Here is a 19996-nt window from a genome sequence, read left to right on the forward strand (position 1 = left end):
AGTTTTGAAATAGCATTTGATTAAATCACAAGAAAAACCAATAAAACTTATTTTCAGGTAATGCAAAAAAAAGTCTACTATATAATCATAAAATAACAATAACAAATAAAATTTATGCAACTCTACCACGTAACTCTTGTTCACAAGGTAAAAATTTTGCACCCAAGAATTTGTAAATAAAATAAACTTACCAAAGTAAGAATTGAAAAACTATAATATAATATTCTCCATAATTTTATAGTTATCGTTTGCATTTATAATTGAAATTAAGAATCATCGGTTTGAACCTTCAGTTGAAACAAAAAAATACATATGCGTAAATTGTAGTTTCGCCATTGATATATCCTTAGTTGACTGTAATAGTTTCCAAGATACAGAAATTTTGTTTATACTAAAAAATCGTGTTAATAATTACTTTTAAAGTCTCCACAGTTGATATAAATAAAATTAACAAAAATATTTATGATTTATTATCATTTTATTTGTATTGGTTTATTTATTGATAAATTTTATTTATTTATACGTACATACAGTATATATATTTACACTTTCAATAATTTAATACAAATAGATTTTTTTTTGATTTAAATTAAAAATACTTTTTTGTCTGGTATGCAATGTGTTACTAAAATTAAAAATTTTCATATCCAAATATTAAAAAATTTATAACTTACTTTCATTCTTAATTGTCTTTTGATTTCTCAGGTTTATGTTTCATGTTCTTAATAGGTTAATGTTTCGGTCCTTCTTATAAATTCTGTAGCTTCAAGACTACTATTTAATTTTACAAATTAAATTACTATCGTAATACGTATTTAAAATCATTAAGATGCACACATACAAAATTTTAGTTTTTGTTATTGGAATTTTCTCACAAATTTGTAATGTTATGTGGTATCGAAGGACTTAATTCTGCATTGAGAAAATGTAAAGCGAAAAAATTTTTTGATGCAAGTAAAAACGTAAAAATAAGAGAATACTTATCCAACACGAGAATGTAATCCATGGAATTAGGAATTCCTCTTTGGTCGCCTATAAAATAAGGTAGGATTAATAAAGTCTAAATTTATGAGAAATTATATTACCTTTTTCTTAGAATATACGTAAAGCATTTTATGAATCCTTCCAGATTGCCACTTGTCATTAATCTGTTAATTTAATGTGTCTTATCGGCGTGTGGTTGGTATTAGTATATTAGTACTGGAAGCATGGCATCCAAGTAATTACTATATTCTATATATGGATATTAGAGCTCTGATGGATTTTCCACTATATTCGTTTCTATCTATTTTTTTCACTATAATTTTTTTGTCTTTTGTATTTTTTGTATAAATAAAATATATCATCTGATCACAGTAATTCTAATTTCGTTTTCATTATCCAATCACATATATACTTCCATCAATTCCATTTTGCACTTTGCCAAATCCTCCATTTACAATAAATTCAATACTAAAAATCCACCATAAGGTATCCACTCTAATATAATTAATTGACTAAATTTAATTTACATCTCGGAAATTGGACATTGGATCATTAAAAAAAAAAATGCTTATTTGGCAACGTCCAAAACAACCATTGGAGAGGGGGGGAAGATTTTGTCTAAAAAAATCGCATTTAAATTAAAATCCGCTTAACTTCAATTGAAGAAAAAAGATTTTTTTTTACTCACCGAAACTTTTTAATTTAATCTGGAGAACTATTTATAGCTGCTAAATAATCGGGAGCATTGGTATAACGTCGGAATTATCAAAAGCACCGGTAACGTTGAAAGCATCGGGAAAAAAAGCATCGGGAACGTTGAAAGCATCGAGAACATCAAAAGCATTGGTAACGCCGGAAGTATCAAGAACATCAAGAGCATCGAGAACATCGAAAGCATCGGTAAAGTTAGAAGCATCGGGAAAATCAAAAGCATCGGTAACATCGGGAATATCGAAAGCATTGGTAATGTCAATAACACCAGGAACGTAATAAGTTTCCGGAATGCCAATAGCACCGGGAGCTATTTCAAAATATATAATAAATAAATATATGAAAAATTATATATTCAAATATTTTAAACAAATTTTTATATACCAATATACATTTTTTTAGTTTTTGTTAAGTTTCGTTTAATTAAATCGCAAGTTATTTCCTAAAAAAAAAAGAAATTACATTACAATTAAATTCATTCATAAAATAAAATTAGAGTTTTTTACTTACGTTATACGAGACTTCTTTTAGTATACCAGAGCTACTATTGAACAAACACAATCTTTGGCCGTTCAGGTGATTGGGAAATAAATGATGAATCAGATCGTAGATTTGAGCTGAAGATGAACGGGTAGAAATCTCAATATTCCTTTTTATCATATTACGAGAATTCAAATCATTCCAAAGAGGAGAGCCAATTTTTGGAATAATATTTGTTACATTTTGATCAAGACATATTAACATATTTATTTTCAATACTTGACGATTCGAATTGATTCTATAAGGTGTGTAAGACACAGAAGCGTAGTTACGCCTATTTGATAAGGATACTTTATGGCATTCACATTTGCATTTGCATGGATAATACAATGGCATTGTTGTAAAATTGATGATTAAGGTATGAAAAAAATTGAAAAAATTGGATATTTATAAATTAAATCCATCACATCTGGCTACGCACTTTGTCGATCTTCCATCCAAGATTTTTTTTCGCCAATATATTTTGTTGTCCATATTAAGACTAATTATGAATTTTTATAACAATGGTAACGAAGATCATCCGGGAGCCGAAAAAAAATTTTTCTCGGATGATCCTACCCAAAAAAATAAATCCTTACAAAGAAACAATTTGAATAACTCGTTATTCAATGAATAAACATTACATTTAAGGAGTTTCATATAATAAATATTTTTCGACTGAATTAGAAATTTCTATTTATTAGAAAATAATCGAAAATTACTTGTGTCGTTATTGTCTTTACATTTGTGAAATTCATTTCACTTTAAGTGCAATAAATGCTGCAACACGGCATATAACATTAGTAATGCACAACGATTTTTATTACAAACCATACCTGATGAAAACAACAATATTACGTAATAAGCATCATCCATCTTTCTCAAACAATCCTCCTGTATTCGTTCTTTATCAATCCAGCATAACAAACTCTTTCATATGTCCCTGACGTTGCTTGAATAAATAAATATTTTGAGCTAAAATTAGTAAATCATTTTGTGTCATTACCAAATATTTCTCCTTCAATTTGAGTCATCATCTGTAATAAACTTTTTTTATAAATTCGTGCTTTGATAATTTTGGGTTTGGTTCACATGATTTTCATTCAGCAGTGAATTATTTATTTGCTTTATCGTAATGTATTTAACAAAAAAAATCTTTCGTTTCCTGGTACAGCGACTTTGTCTCTGTTGCCAGATCTTTTTTTTTTTATGAAGGGTGGGTCCAGTCGAATTAGTATACTCAGTTATCATGTATATACGATATTACCTCTGTAATTTTGTATCGTTTTAAGCAGTTTTCCTGCCTTTCTTGAAATAAAATAAATGTATTTAACAAAAAAAAAAAAATTTTTTGTACGTAAATCTTTGAAAGCGAAATTCACAAATAATGTAGTACCTTATATATGGTCTGAAGTTTTATATGGTCTGAAGTTTATGTCCGTCTCCTCCCTGGAACCCACCATCTAGGTTTAAACCTGGAGATGAGGGCTTATCGTTCTGATGCTGGCAGGCTGGCTGCCCCACCACCAGTACTTTCTTATATATTGTACCTAAGAAATTGTAATTAAACAGAATTTACTAAAGAATTTAAAAAATATGTTTAAAAGAAAAATACTATCTAAAAAAAAATTGTAACGAGCTTAATAGAAAATAAAATAGAATAATATTATAATTCTTTTCATAATTTTATATCTTTTACATTAAATGAATATCTTGAAAGTTATAATCCCTGTTATGAACTTTTTTCAGTTAAAGCAAAATAAAAAATTGTCAATTACTAAATATATATGCGTGAATTGTAGTTCCGAAAATCCGTTCAAATTATCCGGATATAAGAAGTTATCCGTTCAATTCAACCCTAATTGAAGACAATCATAACAAATGTATCCTTAATAGTAATTAACTTCATAAAGATATGTAATGTACATAGGGATGGCAAAAATCCGACCAATGTTTTAAAAAAAAAAAAGTTTTAAAACAATAAAAATCTGATTTAAATTGTTTTAAAACATCTTGGTTTAAATCATGTGCATCCCTAAATGTACATAGTATAATATCTTTATTTTTAAGAACTATTATGTACAGTAACTTGATTGTTTAAAGTACTAGTAATTTCCTAGTTATGAGAATAAAAATTTTAAATTAACAATTACTACAAATCAAATAATTCAATACAGTAGACTATAAGTGAATAAGAAAATATGAGGTCAATATTATTGGCGCAGTTCGGATGCCAATCGGGCTTTTTTTTTCGGTCTTAACAGGGAATAAAATTTTGGCGACTTTACGCGATAATTTTTGTATCATTCATTTTTTATTGACAATTTCAGTTAGATATTTTCATTCGATTCAGTATGAGGATTGACTTTATTTTCCACAAAAATATAATTTTGAAATTATAACTAACACATTAATAGAATGAATATATTTATGCCAAAGATTTTATTTACGGTCCAATATTCCGGTACGTATACCGAATTTTATATGTACACAATAATGTATTTTATCAAATAAAAATTACATTACATATCATAATAATTATTTAATTAAATAAAATAAAATAAAAATAAAATAATTAAAATTTTCCTTAACCAAGTATTAAAAAAAAATTACAACTTACTTTCACTTTTTGCTTTTCTTTTGTTTTTCAGGCTTATGTTTCATGTTCTTAACATGTTAGTAATGTTTAATCCTCCTATAAACTCGAAGTACAAATATAATTAATTTAATATCAATATTGTTAATACGTATTAAAACCATAAACTGCATATTTACTTTATCAAAAATTCTAGTTTTTTCGTGGTTGGAATATGCTCACAAATTTTTTAGCATATGGGCATATCACTTTAGTCCTGTATTGAGAAAATGAAAAGAAAATATAGTGATGCAAGTAGTAAAAAAAAGTAAAAATAAGAAGATACTTATCCAATACGAGAGAAAAGACAGAAGTAATCCATGAAATTAGGAATATAAATTTCTTCCTCTTTTGGTCGTCTATAAAATAATCTTTACAAGTTACAATAATAGGATTAATGAAGTTTAAATTTACAGGAAAAGACATTACCTTTTCTTATGGTAGACAATAGAAACATCATACAAATTTGCCAACATACAGCTTTTCTCCTGGAGGAATATTACCTTTCCTCTATTTAGAAAAGAACTTACGTCCGGGATCAAAGTTTTCAAAAATTTTAAACTAAATCTAACTAGATGTGATAGTTGTAAAACTATCTATAAGTATTATTAGTAAGATTGGCTAAATTAAATTTAAAGACTAATTTGCATCAGGAACGTTGAAAGCAAAAGCATCGGTAACATCATTGGGAAAAAAAGCACCGGGAACGTTGAAAGCATCGAGAACGTCAAAAGCATCGGTAACGCCGGAAGTATCAAGAACATCAATAGCATCGGGAACATCGAAAGCATCGGTAACGTTGGAAGCATCGGGGAAATCAAAAGCATCGGTAACATCGGGAAAATCAAAAGCATCGATAACATCGGGAACATCAAAAGCATTAGTAATTTCATTAATATCAGGAATGTAAAAAGTTTCCGGAATGTCAACAGCATCGGGAGCTAATTTTAATATAATATTAAGAAAAAAATTATCTTTCCAATATTTTATATTAAATTTACAATTTATACATACCGATATACATTTTTTTTTGTTTAGTTAAATTCTGTTTAATTAAATCGCAAGTTATTTCCTAAAAATTGCATTTCAATAAAAAATTCGTTTATGAAGATAAAAGAATTTTTTTTTTTTACTTACATTATATGAAACTTTTCTTAATGTACAAGAACTACTGTTAAATAAGCACCATCTTTTCCCGTTCAAATCGGGAAATAAATTAGAGATCTTTTCATTAATTTCAGTTGAAGATGAGTGCGTAGGAATTTCGATATTCTCTTGTATCATATTTCGTGATTTCAAATCGTCCCAAATAGGAGAGCCAATTTTTGGAATAATACTAGATACACGGTCAAGACATACTATAATATTTATTCTTAAAATTCCGGCACGACGTTTTGGAGGTGCAGGAATATAGTTATGCAGACCTTTAATAAAAGTAGCAACAGTATCTAATTGACTTGTGAATCTTGTATCGTTTTGAATAGAAATACCATAATTGCAATGACATTCGCATTGGCATGGGCAATTTCCAGTTTTAGGATGGTGCGATGTCATGGTTGTAGAATAGACTTGAAAAAAAAATTCCTCGCAGTATTGGATATTTTATAAATAAAGCTCCGTAAAGTCAACCCGACTTTTGAGCTTTATAAATAAAGTCAACCCCGACTTTTTATGAGTAAAGGATCATCTAGGGTCGATAAAAAAAAATACTCCCAGATGATCAATCATTGACAATAAAGAAAAACAAAGGATCTTTACGGATCAGAGGATAATGATCGGACTATTTTTAGTTTTGTGATTTTTTTTATAAGAATAAATAGATATTGGGACGGAATTGGAGTTTATAAGTTTCCCATTTTTACTAAACACAATGAACGATATATCGGATATGGAAATATATAATTTTTTTTAGTTATAACAAGTTTTCATATGAATTTCCTAATAAGTAATAATGAACTTTTATAATGTCTAATATCAAAATATCTGGAGTATCTAAAATTAAATTATCACACTAGGCATCTAGTATTTTTTTTGCCGTTTATAATAGTTACGATTTATTGATTTGCTATTATTATAATACGTCTTAATACATTCACGTTCAGTTTTTACTAATATTTATATAGTTACATTACAATTAGCGATATTCCCACCCTTAGTAAATAAATTTGATTATTATGTACTCAAATTCTAACATATTTATTCTTTTCGTGGCTGAAATATTTTAAACTTTTGATGCACAAAACGAAAAGAAATGTTTACTCATGAAATTAGGTGAAATTAAAAATCTGATAAAACCTTTTTTTCCCTGTCATTATTCTATAATAAGATTTAATCAAGCAGAACTCAGATAACTTTATTAGAATACCAACTAAACGATACTTTATTCGAATAATCGGATTAATCAACGTGTATATAAATATTCTTTAAGAGCAATTATATATATCATATCAATTAATTTCTTTAAATACGAAAATTTTGTACCTTTTCTTACGTTTTACTATTTCTTCTTCTGATAACTTTTGACTAATTTGTTAGATTTCATCTCACGATTTTTTACTTATTCAATACTCTATAATCTATTACTATCATTGTAAAAAAGTAGACTAACAACTTTACCAGCATTATCTACTCTCTACTTCAATTTTCTTTGTGGAGTAAAATCGGTGAACTTAATCTTCAAAATATCAGAATCTTCATAATAGATGGGTTTAATAATAAAATGTGGCTTTCCTTGAACACTGAATACATGTAATAACTTTGATGCAAAATGTAATTCAACGGCTACTATCCTATGGTCATAGTCATAAGATCTTCAGAGATTTCTTTATTATATTCTACAACACCTAAAAACATTCTTAAAAATTAATTTGCAGATTATCCGTATCATTATGATATTCTATATTAAAAAGGAGTTCAGATGGTTAAATTATTTACTATATAACTGATAATAATTAACAAAACGTACCAAAGTGTAGGATTTCTATAACCGTTGAGTTCCGTCCCGTAAAAGATACGAAAAAACGGCCCTAAATTTTTAAATTGGTTTAGTATATTAGGTATTATTATATGGTTAACTTGATGAAATTTAATTAAAATTTTTGTGATAGTTACTCTCAAACATACTGAAAGAACAAGTTTAACGCAAAACTCTGATTATGAAAAAGTTAATAACCCAATCTAGCCTAACTTTTCTAACACAGATGGATGAACCACTCGATTACGCACTATGGTCATCAGTCCTTGAACGAACCTATTTAAGATTCCAATGGTCCGAAGAAGCAAAGAAGCATACTTACATTGACAGATATTATGTAACACCTCATGATGTTGAAGAGGTCATAGAAATGTATTTTAATACTGTAATAGTCAAGAAATTCCGCCGGAAGAATAATATTGCAAAGATTATTATCCAATAATTCAATTATTCAAGTGGTCGTCCAACCTCAACCTATCCCTATCCCGTGGATAATAATAACGTACATGTGACTTCATGGGCAAGATATTGGGTGATTAGATCACGAAAAATGAGTACTTAGGGTCTTAAGTTCAAACTTTCTGTTGGTTCAAATTTATTTGAAAATATTGACTAGTCTAGTATAAAAAGGTCCGGAAACAAAGAAAACAATAGAGACATTGTATAATATATATTATTTTTGTATTTTTATACGCTTTACATATATTAAAGCAGTACAATACTTTTATTTGGCTTCCTGATGTTAGTACTAATTCTGTCATTTGTTTCCAGGTTTAAATTCAATAACCTCGTTATATGATATGTCAATGTTTTGTCACATAATATAATCTATTCCAACTACGAGACCATGACCCTAGAATCACTGCTGGCTTATTTCATTATGCATGTGAGAAGCCAAAAATAAAAGTTTATATGCAAAATTGTATAGAAATGATATCATGCTTACTTTAATAACGAACAAGACAATCGATATCACCCTCTTATAAAGCTGATATAACGGCGATATCAAAATTATTTTATTTTTAAAAGGCATAGTTTTTCACAAAATCATACGTGATAGGTTCCACTGTTATAAAACAATTATGTGAAATAAATAAATTGTTCTAGAATGAATACAATCATGATATAAACACACTATTTGGAACGAAAATATGATTAGTCCTCAATAAATTGATTCTTTTATTTTTATACGTTATCTTTGTCAACTATTAAATTACTATAGATCATTCACCCAAAAGGTACTAGTCAAAAATTTTGTACCATACTAATGATTCTTTTCTCTGGAAATCCATGTAATGATCGCATTTATGTTGAATCAAATAAGAAAGTGCGGTCTCTTTTAATTTGGTGCTATACAATAAATTCACTGTGAAATTCTCTTTGAACGAAATTCTAATAACAATACCATTATTATGATATAATTCAAGGAATCTAAAAAGAAAAAACAAATAACATTACTATACTTATCTACGCGTTTATGCAAGTTTTACCGACATTATGTTCCAATTCAAAGAATATCAATTTAGACCATTTTCACTCATCTAAATCTAATGTTTTGAACTTTTGATTCCATCATTCTCCGCATAATATATATCAATTGTATTTAATCAGTAATTCATTATATTTATTTATTATTTAATATTATAAAAAATTAGTGAAATAAATTCTAGTGTGAGATTTTATAATGTAAACGAAAAGTGAGTGGGATCTAACTAGAAATGATAGCTGTGTTGAAAGTATAGAGAACGATAAAAATGTCAATAATATCAAGAACTTAAAAAATTTCCCGGATGTTAATAGTATCGGGAGCTAATTTTAATATAATTGTCGCGGAGGACATTATACTTTTAGTTGAGTAGAAACGATGGTGGAAACCTACTTGATAGAGGTACATTATAAATAATTGTAACGGTATTCACACTGGCATGCAATGTGGTGGTTACAAATTTATACGATGTCATAGTTGACCAAGTTCCGAATTAAAAATATTTTTGCAAACCTTGGATATTTATAAATAAATATAAATTAATAGCAATAAACAAAATATGGTAGAACATAAAGTAATGGTTTCTCCTTAAATGAGTAAAGGCACAATAATAATTATTGATGGATTATTAAAATCTATTATACAAAAACATTAAAATCAAAACCATTTGCAACGTAAACTTATAACAAAACTATCACAATAATAAAAAAAAAATCATATTTATGACAAGAAATAAAAGTTGATAGTTATAAAAAGAAAATAAGAAGTTAAAATAAAGTATTATTTAAAAGAATTAAACTATAAAATAATAAATCGTACTGTTAATTAACACGAACACTCTATTTCAATTAAATTTAATAATGATCAATTCCAGAATAATAAGCCGAATCATGGGACAGGTTCGGATTCGAACTCACTAAATTTCGGAAAGTCGAGATAGTGATTAGTTGGAAAACAAAACAAAGATTCGGATTATCTTACGTATAACGTTATATAGTTAGTACAAAAATAGATATGAAAGTTAATTACTCAATGTTTACTATGAATGGTAGTTTTGTTAGTTTGTTACAAATCAACAATATTATAATATTATTACACAAACTCACTCCTTTGGGATAACTAACCTTAAATTGCATAAATTGTATATTATTTAGCCAGTCAGAAGAATCAAAATCTAATACGTTTATATATAAAAAGAAATTAATAATAAATTTAAAAAATGAATATAAACTAATTACACTTACCATCATTAATAGTAGTGATTAAAGGAAGATTTCTTTCAGTTAAGATAGATATTTCATTTTGAATTTCAGAATGAATCGTGAATGATGGATTTTCAGGCTGAGATGTAGATAATGAATCTTTAGGATTTGCTTTGGAGTGAGTTGCGGGCGATAAATTTTCAGAATGAATTGCAGAATTTAATCCAATATCAAAAGTATCTAAAGTATCCGGAGCTATAAAATAAAAAACGTTATTAATAATCTTTAGTCCAATTCATAAATTTACACATACCGATATACATTTTTTTCGTTTTAGTTATGTTCTGTCTAATTAAATCGCAAGTTATTTCCTAAAAAATATTTATTTCAATTAAATTAAAATTACTGCTGCTAATATTAATTATATTATTATTATTATTATTTACATTATATACAACTTTTCTTAGTTTACCAGTACTACCGTTAAATAAACACCATCTTTTCCCATTCAGATGATGCGAAAATAAATTAAGAATTAAATTATAGATTTCAGTAGACGAGGAATTATTAGAAATTCTGATATTATTTTTTATCAAATTTCGAGAATTTAAATCATTCCAAAAGGGGGAATCAAATTTAGGAATTCTATTTGGTATTTCTTGGTTAAAACAAATTATAACATTTATATTTAAAATAGTTGCAGGATTTCTACCGGCACGACGATTCGAATTGCTTTTATAAGGTGCAGGTTTAGCAGGAATGTGACTACGCTGTCTTCTATTATTAATGGGTATAGTATTTACTTGAGAAGAAATTAAGGACATTGCACTAACATTTGTAGAAGTGATGGGAGAAACTTGACTTAGTAAAGATAAATTATTGTAAGAACTAATATTATTATCAGAACCAGGATTATTATTAGTTTTAAGTGGCCAATCACTATGAAATCCATCATAATGGTTACAATGAATACAGAATAAAGAATTTAAACTTTGATTTTTAAACCGTTGGCATCCACATTGAATTTGAATGCATGAACCATAAGGATATTCTGTGGTATCAATTGATGTTGATGTTTCGTGATATCCAATACTATGGTGACAATACAAACATTCATTTGGTACATTCTCCTTTGGTCGATATCGTTGACAAATACATGAATATTTTTTGCATTTATTAAATATAGAAGGATTCATTTTGTTTTTAATTATTAATGAGTGCAATGTAAAATTTGTCTCTAAAATAATGAGCAAGAATTTGATTCTATTTATATAAAAATGTATGTGTAAAATTACTATCTATTATGGAAAATCACACGTAATGAATCTGTAATTATTCTGTGGATTAATGAAATTAATACATAGAATAATTGATCTTGTGATTATTTACTTTGATCCTATTTTTTCCTGGATTAATGTGCAACAATAAATTAACTTATAATAATTAATGTCAATGCTAAGAATAATATGCTTATATTAATCCCAGATTAATGTTTTCGCATAATACTCTATAATTCCAGTGATTAAATTATAAGTAATATTTAAATAAATATTTCTTGCTAGTTGTATAAATTATTTAAATCAATTAATCTTTTTATTTACTTCTATTAATATATGTTGGCATATAGGTTTATAACTAAAAAAAAAGACAAAAATTGTCATGTGCCAATGTACATGACACGAAGAAAAATTTTTTGTCTAGTCTAGTCATGTGACATTATCTATATATAAGAGAATTTTTTAAAAAATTTTTTTTTCTTTAAGCCAAATAACGAAATTAACGAAATGTCTTTTGGTTTAACTTATTCACATTATAATAGACTACTGCCAGTTTCTTTACAAAATGTTTCAGCTGAAGCTTATGGTACGTAAAAATTAAAAAAAAAGAGGTACCCCCATTTTTTTATTAAAAAATTTCAATTAAATTGATTTTTTTTTTTAGTTGTTGATATGATAGCTGAAGGTAAATGTTTTGATCCATCATCATCTTCATTTTCAATTTTGATTGATTAATGCAGTATAAATTAATTTTTTTCTTTTATATTTATCCGCAGTAAAGATCACTCAAACATACAAGAACGTTGAAACAGATGTAATTAAAGCCACTTATAAATTTCCAATTAATGAATCTGCGGCTGTTTGTGTTTTTGAAGCGGAAATTGATGGTAAAAAAGTTCAGGGTGTCGTTAAAGAAGCACAGGAAGCTATAATAGAATATAATGATATGAATGAAGTAATTGATAAATTAATTTTTCCTTTTAAAATTTTTTAAAAATTTTTTGATTCCAATTATTAAATTATTTTAAACTATAATTATTTTAGAAAGGTCACGGTGCTTACTTATTGGAAGAACGTCATGCTGATATTTTTGAATGTTCTATTGGAAGTATTTTACCGGGACAAATAGTTATTATAAAATTTTCATATGTAGTGGAACTTAAACATGATGAAGAAACGGAAAAAAACCGTTTCGTATTACCTACAGCCATAGCACCAAAATATGGTATTGATCGTAATATACATAATCAAGAATTTGTTGGATTTGGAGTTTCTTCTTTTGTAAAACCTGAATTATCATTATTAATTGAATGTAAAATGACATCAGTAATAACTAATATTGAATCACCTTCACATTTTATTTCTTGTGAAATAAATATTAATGGAAATCCTAAAATTTCAAGGATTACACTGGGAGAACAAATAAATTATTTGGATAAAGATTTCGTAATGATTATAAAAAGTTTAGGTCTTGATCAACCAAGAGCTTTTATTGAACATGATCCAGAAAAAGATACAAAATGTCTTATGTTAACTTTAGTTCCTAAATTTGCAGTAAATCCAGTATTAACAGAATTGATTTTTATAGTAGATAGGTAAGTCATAATATACAATCATTTTTTTTTAAGACAGAAACAGAAATAACATAAATAATATTTAAATTGTTTTTAGATCGGAATCAATGAATGGATCATCGATAAAAAAAGCATCATCAGCACTTGAATTATTATTACGATCTCTTCCAGAAGATTGTTATTTTAATATCGTTTCGTTCGGAGAACGTTTTGATCCTCTTTTTAAACAAAGTGAACCAAATTCTCCTTCATCATTATCAACAGCTCTTTTACTTGTTCGTACTATGATGGAAAATTATGGTGGAAAAGAAATTTATCAAGTATTAAAATGGGTTTTTGAAAATAAAAGGACAAATATTCCAACTGCTGTTTTTCTTATAACAGATGGAAATGTTTGGAATGTAGGAGAAATTTCAGAATTGGTCAAGAATAATGTTAAGAAATATGAAGATGATTTACGTTTATTTGTTTTGGGAATTGGTAGTAATGTTTCAACAAATTTGGTGGAATCTTTAGCTCGTGCTGGTAAAGGTTATGCACAATTTGTTACCGATACTGAAAAGATGGATAAAAAATTATTGGGAATGTTAAAAAATGGGACTAAATCTCCAATTAAAGATTATCAAATTAATTGGAGTGATGATGTTAACGTTATAGATGATTCTTCTGAAGATTCTTCTGAAGATTCTGATACAAAAATTAAAGATAAACCAATTATCAGCTTTTTTAATGATGATGAAATATCTTCATCTGAACAATCTTTAAATTATGATTTTGTCGATAATATAGTTGTCCGTCAAGCTCCTTACGAAATTCCTCAAATTTATTCTGGGGTTAGATTTATTATTTATTGTATGATGCCTAAAGATTTTACTGCTAAAAAGAGTATTTTATTATCCGCAATGTCACAAAATGGACCTATGAAACTTGAAATACCTGTTGACCCAATTGTATTAAAAGGATCAAAAATTCATACTTTAGCTGCACGAAAACTTATTCAAACCCTAGAAGATGGTACTTCTTATATACATAATCATCCAAAATTTCGTGGTAAACCAGTCCCTGCTTCTATTATAAGAAAACAAATTGTCACATTAGGTAAAACTTTTAATCTTGTTTCGAAATACACAAGGTATGTATAATTAAATAGATTTGATGTTTTTACCTTTATTGATTATTTTATTAATAATTTTTTAAAAAATTTATGAAGTTTTATAGCAGTTGATGAACGTAATAAAGCGAACGAAGAAAAAGAAAATATTGACAAAGTTATTTTATTTAAGAAGATAGGACCAAATCAATGGATTACTAAACAATCCGAAGCTACTACCCAATTTGGAGCGACTACACAAGCATATCCATCACTGTTTAGGCCAGCAACAACACAGATGCCAGTGTTTGGTTTTGGAGCGGCTGTTACGCAAGCATCTGCATTTGGAAGATTTGGAGCTACTACAACACAAGCTTTACCATCTGGGACAATAGGTTTTGGAGCTGCTATACAGTCGTCTACAGTTGGAGGGTTTGGCTTTGGAACGCCTATAACGCAAGCTTCACCATTTGGAGTAACAACACAGGTATTTGGTCTTGGAACGGCCACTACAAAATCATCTGCAATTGGAGGGTTTGGTTTTGGAACACCTATAACACAAGTTTTACCCTTCGGAACAGTAGCACCAGCATTTGGTTTTGGAGCCACGGCTACAACACAAGCTTTACCATCTGGACCGGTTGCGCCAGCATTTGGTTTTGGAGCAGCTACTATATCATCTGGAGGGTTGGCATCTGGAGGATTTGGAGTACAGCCATCAGGATTTGGTTTCAAAGCAAATACACCATCCGGGGGGTTTGGAGTATCACCATCACAGCCATCAGGACTTGGCTTTGGTGTGGCTGCAACACAATTACCAAGCTTTAGCTCTATAAATCAATCATGGTTTGGTAATAGACAATCACCTGTATATGGGGGTTTTCAAACTCAACCAACATTTGATGGAATTAATGGTATCCCAAATCAACCAGTATTTGGAGGAATAAATTCTGTGCACCCACAACCTTCTTATGCTTTTGCACAATCACAACCAGTTTATGGAGGATTTGGGTTTGCGCAAACAGCAGCCAATTTTGGGGGATTTGGCTTAGCACAACCCTCATCAGCTAATTTATTTCAACCACAATCAGCATTTGGTTCTTTTCATTTACCACAACCACAGCTTATACAACCTCAGCCACTTTTAGGAAATTTTGCAACGCAAATTCCACAAAATGCATTACCATATAATCTTAATATGCAAAATCCAATTCCTTTTGGTTTTAATACCCCCACCACCACTCTTTCACTATTTGATAGTCTTAATATAACTTCATCCATTTCACCATTATTTGTTTTACCATCTCCCACTTCAAAATTTGCCTTCTTAAATAATCTAATTACATCATCTGGTTTAAGCATTATAGGAACAACACCAACTACATTACAGACCAATAACAATACAATAAATTTTTTTGAAACGAAAAAAGAGTTAAGAGAAGGGTCAACATTAACAACAATGATAACAAATAATGATAATAAAAAATTTGATCCAAGGATCGCATCATTTGATGGATTAATGACATTTTTAAAATTTCAATCATTTGATGGAATATTTAGACCAACATTACAATTTTATTCATTTTTTAATGAAAATAATCCTATGAAAGATAAACCTTCAGAATATGATGATGAATCATGGTGTACGAGTGTGTCAATAGCTTATTTGGAAATTGTCATATGGAAAGATTTTAAGCAAGAATGCGAAATGTGTTTTGAAAAAGCAAATAGAGCTTTAAAAAAGTTGATGAAAAGTGATAACATAAAAGAAATTTTAGATAAAGCTAAAGATTGGATTAACAAATGGTCGATTAAAAAAGAATAAATAACCTTTATAATCCATATATAAATATGTACGAGTTGTTATAATATACTGAAAATATTTAACGATAACAAGGATGTGCAGGAATTTCTTAATAATAGTTTGAAACAATTTACGAAGTCGCCATCCTACCTTGCTAATCGTACTTACAATAGTAAAGATTTAAAGCATTATGTGTACATTATGTATATAATAGATTATTGTTAATATTTAATTAAGCATATTATATCTTATTGTAGATAGATTAGCTAATCAATTTAAAACATCATTCAAAATTTTCAAATACATATATGTATATTATTTACAATTTAAAATTTTTTTAATTTTTTTAATAAATAATCTTATTATACAAATCATGATTTTTCACACATTTTTTTGTTTTCAAATAGTTGATTAATCTGATTGTAACCTCTCCAACATTTTTTTACCAGTAGCTTCTATTTCCTCAAAGGTAGGTTTTTTAGCTGGCCATTTAATACCTAAACCTTCTGTTTCATTAGGTTTTGGAATCTTATTTTTTTGGTAAATAACGATGATAATAATAATTTAATAATTGAAAATTATAAATAAATTTAATAAATGATTTTAATGAATATATATAAATAATTTTCTTACCACATGAAAATGAACATGATCTACTTCCTAAATATTTCGAAAATAAATGTGAGACGATAACTAAATAAAAAATAAAAAAAAAATTAAATAAATAAATAGAACATAAATAGATTTACCTGATGAGCAAGCCGTCCATTATTCTATTATAAAATAAATATTTGATTAATTTAAATTTAATAAAAACTCTTATTTATCTTAAAAAATTACTTACCTGTAAAATATTATATTGATCAGCACCTGTAGCAATAGCAACTTTTTTTGCTACAGGTAATAAATCAGCCAAATATTCGTCAGGTAATTCATGTAAAAATTTAGCGTGATCTATTATGCAGAAGAAGGTTTTTTTTTAAAAAAAATTTTATTGTAATGTATTAAAAGAGAATTGTATTTATTTACGTTTTGGAATTACAAGCTAAAAAAAAAAAATTTAGCGAACAGATTAGATCGTTTGTAAATTTTTTGATCGATAATGAGATAATCATTTATCTTACCGAATGTCCTTCAGATAATGGTCCGATATCCAAAAACGCATAACTTTTATTACGATAGTAAATAATTTGGTTCCAATCATTCGATAATTTAAAGAAAATAAAATATTATATTTATTTATTCCTTTATTTTTAGTTTTGACGAAAATTTTTTTACCTAAGTTCAGTTTCAAAAATCTTGGTAGAAGGAATTTCACGTTTAATGATTTTACAAAAAAGACAAGTAGCTAAAGAAGACATGAGGATTCTTTCACAAAAAAAAACAAAAAAAAAACAAGGAACAAAGAACAAATTTTTTTTTAATGATCAAATTTTTACGTGAAATTATACTAACGAAAATCAATAAACCGATTATCAATATCAAGATGTCCACGAAGGTACTCTTAGTATCATGCTCCCCTCGGCACTAAAAATTAGGTTGTTGATAAGTTGATAAAGTTGATAATGAAGATCATTGTTTATTTTATTCTTTAAAAGAAACTGTCAAGTTATCTATAAATAGAATAATTAATGAGGTGTTGCTGCGCAAATAGGTCATCGTCACAATATATTCACAATAAAATGTATTATTACCTGTTACACTATACGGACGTAAAGTAAATCCTTTACACAAAAAAAATAAAGTTATTTTCGTTTCTGCCGATCCTTTGGAGTTTGTGAAATTTGAAAGGATCGGGGCGAAATCCGAACTATTATGTGTAAATGTATTACCATGTGCAGCATATGTATTAAATGCCTAAGCGCGTTATGTTGTTTATGTTTTTTTTTGTATAAATATTACGTATTTTTAGATATTTTCCATTTTTCTCTCTCTCTCTCTTTTTTTCATTATTTTTTTATCAATTGCAAATCATGTCTTTCAAGTTACTTACGATATTTTCAAATGATATTATTAATTTACTTAATAATTCTGAAGAATTTAATGTTGCAATTTATGTTGGAGAAGGGGATAATCAAAAAGTCTTTCAAGCGCATTCATTAATCCTTCGAGCAAGGTCATCTTATTTTCATACAGCTCTTTCTAAACAATGGGTTAGAAAAGAAGGTGATGATAATATTCTCAGACAACCTAATATCTCCCCTCAGGTTTTTGAAATCATACTCAAGTGAGTATTATAATTAAATATAAAAAAAATCATTTTAAAACATGAGTTAATTAAAGTATGTACATAAGTATGTATATGCACTCATTATATATTTATATATAAATTTTTTTTTGTCTCAATTAGTTATATATATAGTGGAACAATTTCATTAATCGATCGAGATATTATGGAAATATTGGAGATATTAGCAGCATCTGATGAATTATTGTTAAATGATTTATTGGATTTTATTCAAGAATATTTAATAGAAACGAAAAATGAATGGTTACATTCTAGTATTTTAAAAATTTATCAAACAAGTTTGGCTCATGGATCATGTGAAAAATTAAGAGAATTTATACTAGCGACTATATCATCAGATCCTGAATTATTATTTAAATCAGCGAATTTTCTTTCATTAGATGTATCTTTATTAACACCAATATTAAAAAGGGATGATTTAGATATGGCAGAAGATGAAGTATGGGAACAAGTTATTAGATGGGGATTAGCACAACATCTTTCTTTTAGTGCAAATATAAGAGATTGGGGTACAGAACAATTTCAAGCATTATCCTCAACTTTACAAGAATGTATATTTTTAGTTAGATTCTTTCAAATGAGCTCAAGTGATTTATATGATAAGGTTTGGCCATTTAGAGCAATTTTACCCCCCGAGTTAGAAGATGATATAGTTAGATGTCATTTAAAACCTGGAAGTAAACCAACATTTGGAGTAAATACACCAAGAGGAAATTCTACTTTGGTTGGACATCAACAAATGTCTCGTATCGCAGATTGGATTGATAGGAAAGATTCACCAACTTATACTGGAGTAGATTTACCATATAAATTTAAATTGTTAGTAAGGGGAACAAGAGATGGATTTGACTCACAAACATTTCATGCAAAATGTGATGAACAAGGACCTACTTTCGTTATAATGAAAATTGCCGTTTCAGGTGAAGTTATTGGTGGATATAATCCTATTAAATGGCAAATTGGAACTGGTCATTTAGAAACGAGGGATAGTTTCTTATTTTCATTTGGTAATAGAGGTTGCTTAGAAGATGCTAAAATTAGCAGAGTATTAAGGGCTAATTATGCCATACCTCTCAAGGATGAAAGTTATGGTCCTTGTTTTGGTGATAAAGATCTTTCGATGCAAGGTAATTTTTCTCATACGGATAGTTGTAGTTGTAAAGAAGATGATTATGAAGCTCCAATTGTCAAACATCGTAAATTTTCAGCTGTCGAATATGAAGTTTTCAAAGTTATCAAAAAGTGATACACTTGCAAATTCTTAAGAGAATTGCACTGTATATTGTAAATTGTATATTTATTTTTATTTTTATTTATTTTATTTTGTAAATTTTCCTTTAAATGAATTGATTTCTTTATTTTTTTTTCCATGTACACTTAAATAAATTCAATTTATTATTATATTTATGTATGTAAAAAAAAAACATCTCATGTAATATATTTTAATTTCCAATGCGCGATATGTTTTGAGCGTTAAAAAAATTTAATAAAA

The 19996-nt window shown here is 27.7% G+C and overlaps 7 protein-coding genes across 7 annotated transcripts; 3 read left to right on the forward strand and 4 right to left on the reverse strand.

The window, feature by feature from the left end:
- Window positions 1–1712: 1712 nt before the first annotated feature.
- OCT59_005459 (uncharacterized protein) lies at window positions 1713–2571 on the reverse strand (the record flags this gene model as incomplete). The annotated part of the gene is made up of 3 exons (XM_025327519.2): window positions 1713–2005; window positions 2080–2137; window positions 2206–2571. The coding sequence occupies 3 exons, from the start codon at window positions 2569–2571 to the stop codon at window positions 1713–1715; spliced, it is 717 nt and encodes a 238-aa protein (XP_025170909.2).
- Window positions 2572–5488: 2917 nt separating this feature from the next.
- OCT59_005460 (uncharacterized protein) lies at window positions 5489–6403 on the reverse strand (the record flags this gene model as incomplete). Its single annotated transcript, XM_025311514.1, has 3 exons — window positions 5489–5790; window positions 5864–5921; window positions 5987–6403. The coding sequence occupies 3 exons, from the start codon at window positions 6401–6403 to the stop codon at window positions 5489–5491; spliced, it is 777 nt and encodes a 258-aa protein (XP_025170911.1).
- A 1646-nt stretch (window positions 6404–8049) lies between these two features.
- Window positions 8050–8265, forward strand: OCT59_005461 (uncharacterized protein; the record flags this gene model as incomplete). Its single annotated transcript, XM_066138373.1, has 1 exon — window positions 8050–8265. The coding sequence occupies one exon, from the start codon at window positions 8050–8052 to the stop codon at window positions 8263–8265; it is 216 nt and encodes a 71-aa protein (XP_065997515.1).
- A 2080-nt stretch (window positions 8266–10345) lies between these two features.
- On the reverse strand, window positions 10346–11707 carry OCT59_005462 (uncharacterized protein; the record flags this gene model as incomplete). Its single annotated transcript, XM_066138375.1, has 5 exons — window positions 10346–10348; window positions 10434–10483; window positions 10554–10766; window positions 10825–10882; window positions 10958–11707. The coding sequence occupies 5 exons, from the start codon at window positions 11705–11707 to the stop codon at window positions 10346–10348; spliced, it is 1074 nt and encodes a 357-aa protein (XP_065997516.1).
- Window positions 11708–12295: 588 nt separating this feature from the next.
- On the forward strand, window positions 12296–16277 carry OCT59_005463 (uncharacterized protein; the record flags this gene model as incomplete). The annotated part of the gene is made up of 6 exons (XM_025327521.1): window positions 12296–12374; window positions 12453–12473; window positions 12565–12743; window positions 12833–13383; window positions 13460–14494; window positions 14573–16277. The coding sequence occupies 6 exons, from the start codon at window positions 12296–12298 to the stop codon at window positions 16275–16277; spliced, it is 3570 nt and encodes a 1189-aa protein (XP_025170913.1).
- Window positions 16278–16567: 290 nt separating this feature from the next.
- Window positions 16568–17632, reverse strand: OCT59_005464 (uncharacterized protein). Its single transcript, XM_025320679.2, has 7 exons — window positions 17535–17632; window positions 17381–17423; window positions 17286–17301; window positions 17101–17210; window positions 17006–17029; window positions 16890–16916; window positions 16568–16784 (listed from the first exon to the last, which is right to left on the reverse strand). The coding sequence occupies exons 1-7, from the start codon at window positions 17615–17617 to the stop codon at window positions 16668–16670; spliced, it is 420 nt and encodes a 139-aa protein (XP_025170914.1). The 5' UTR covers window positions 17618–17632; the 3' UTR covers window positions 16568–16667.
- A 1017-nt stretch (window positions 17633–18649) lies between these two features.
- OCT59_005465 (uncharacterized protein) lies at window positions 18650–19750 on the forward strand (the record flags this gene model as incomplete). Its single annotated transcript, XM_025327522.2, has 1 exon — window positions 18650–19750. One exon carries the CDS (start codon window positions 18650–18652, stop codon window positions 19748–19750), a length of 1101 nt encoding a protein of 366 aa, XP_025170915.2.
- Between the last annotated feature and the right edge of the window lie 246 nt (window positions 19751–19996).

Source organism: Rhizophagus irregularis, chromosome 13 (genome assembly GCF_026210795.1).
Source record: "Rhizophagus irregularis chromosome 13, complete sequence".
Lineage (NCBI taxonomy): Eukaryota > Fungi > Glomeromycota > Glomeromycetes > Glomerales > Glomeraceae > Rhizophagus > Rhizophagus irregularis.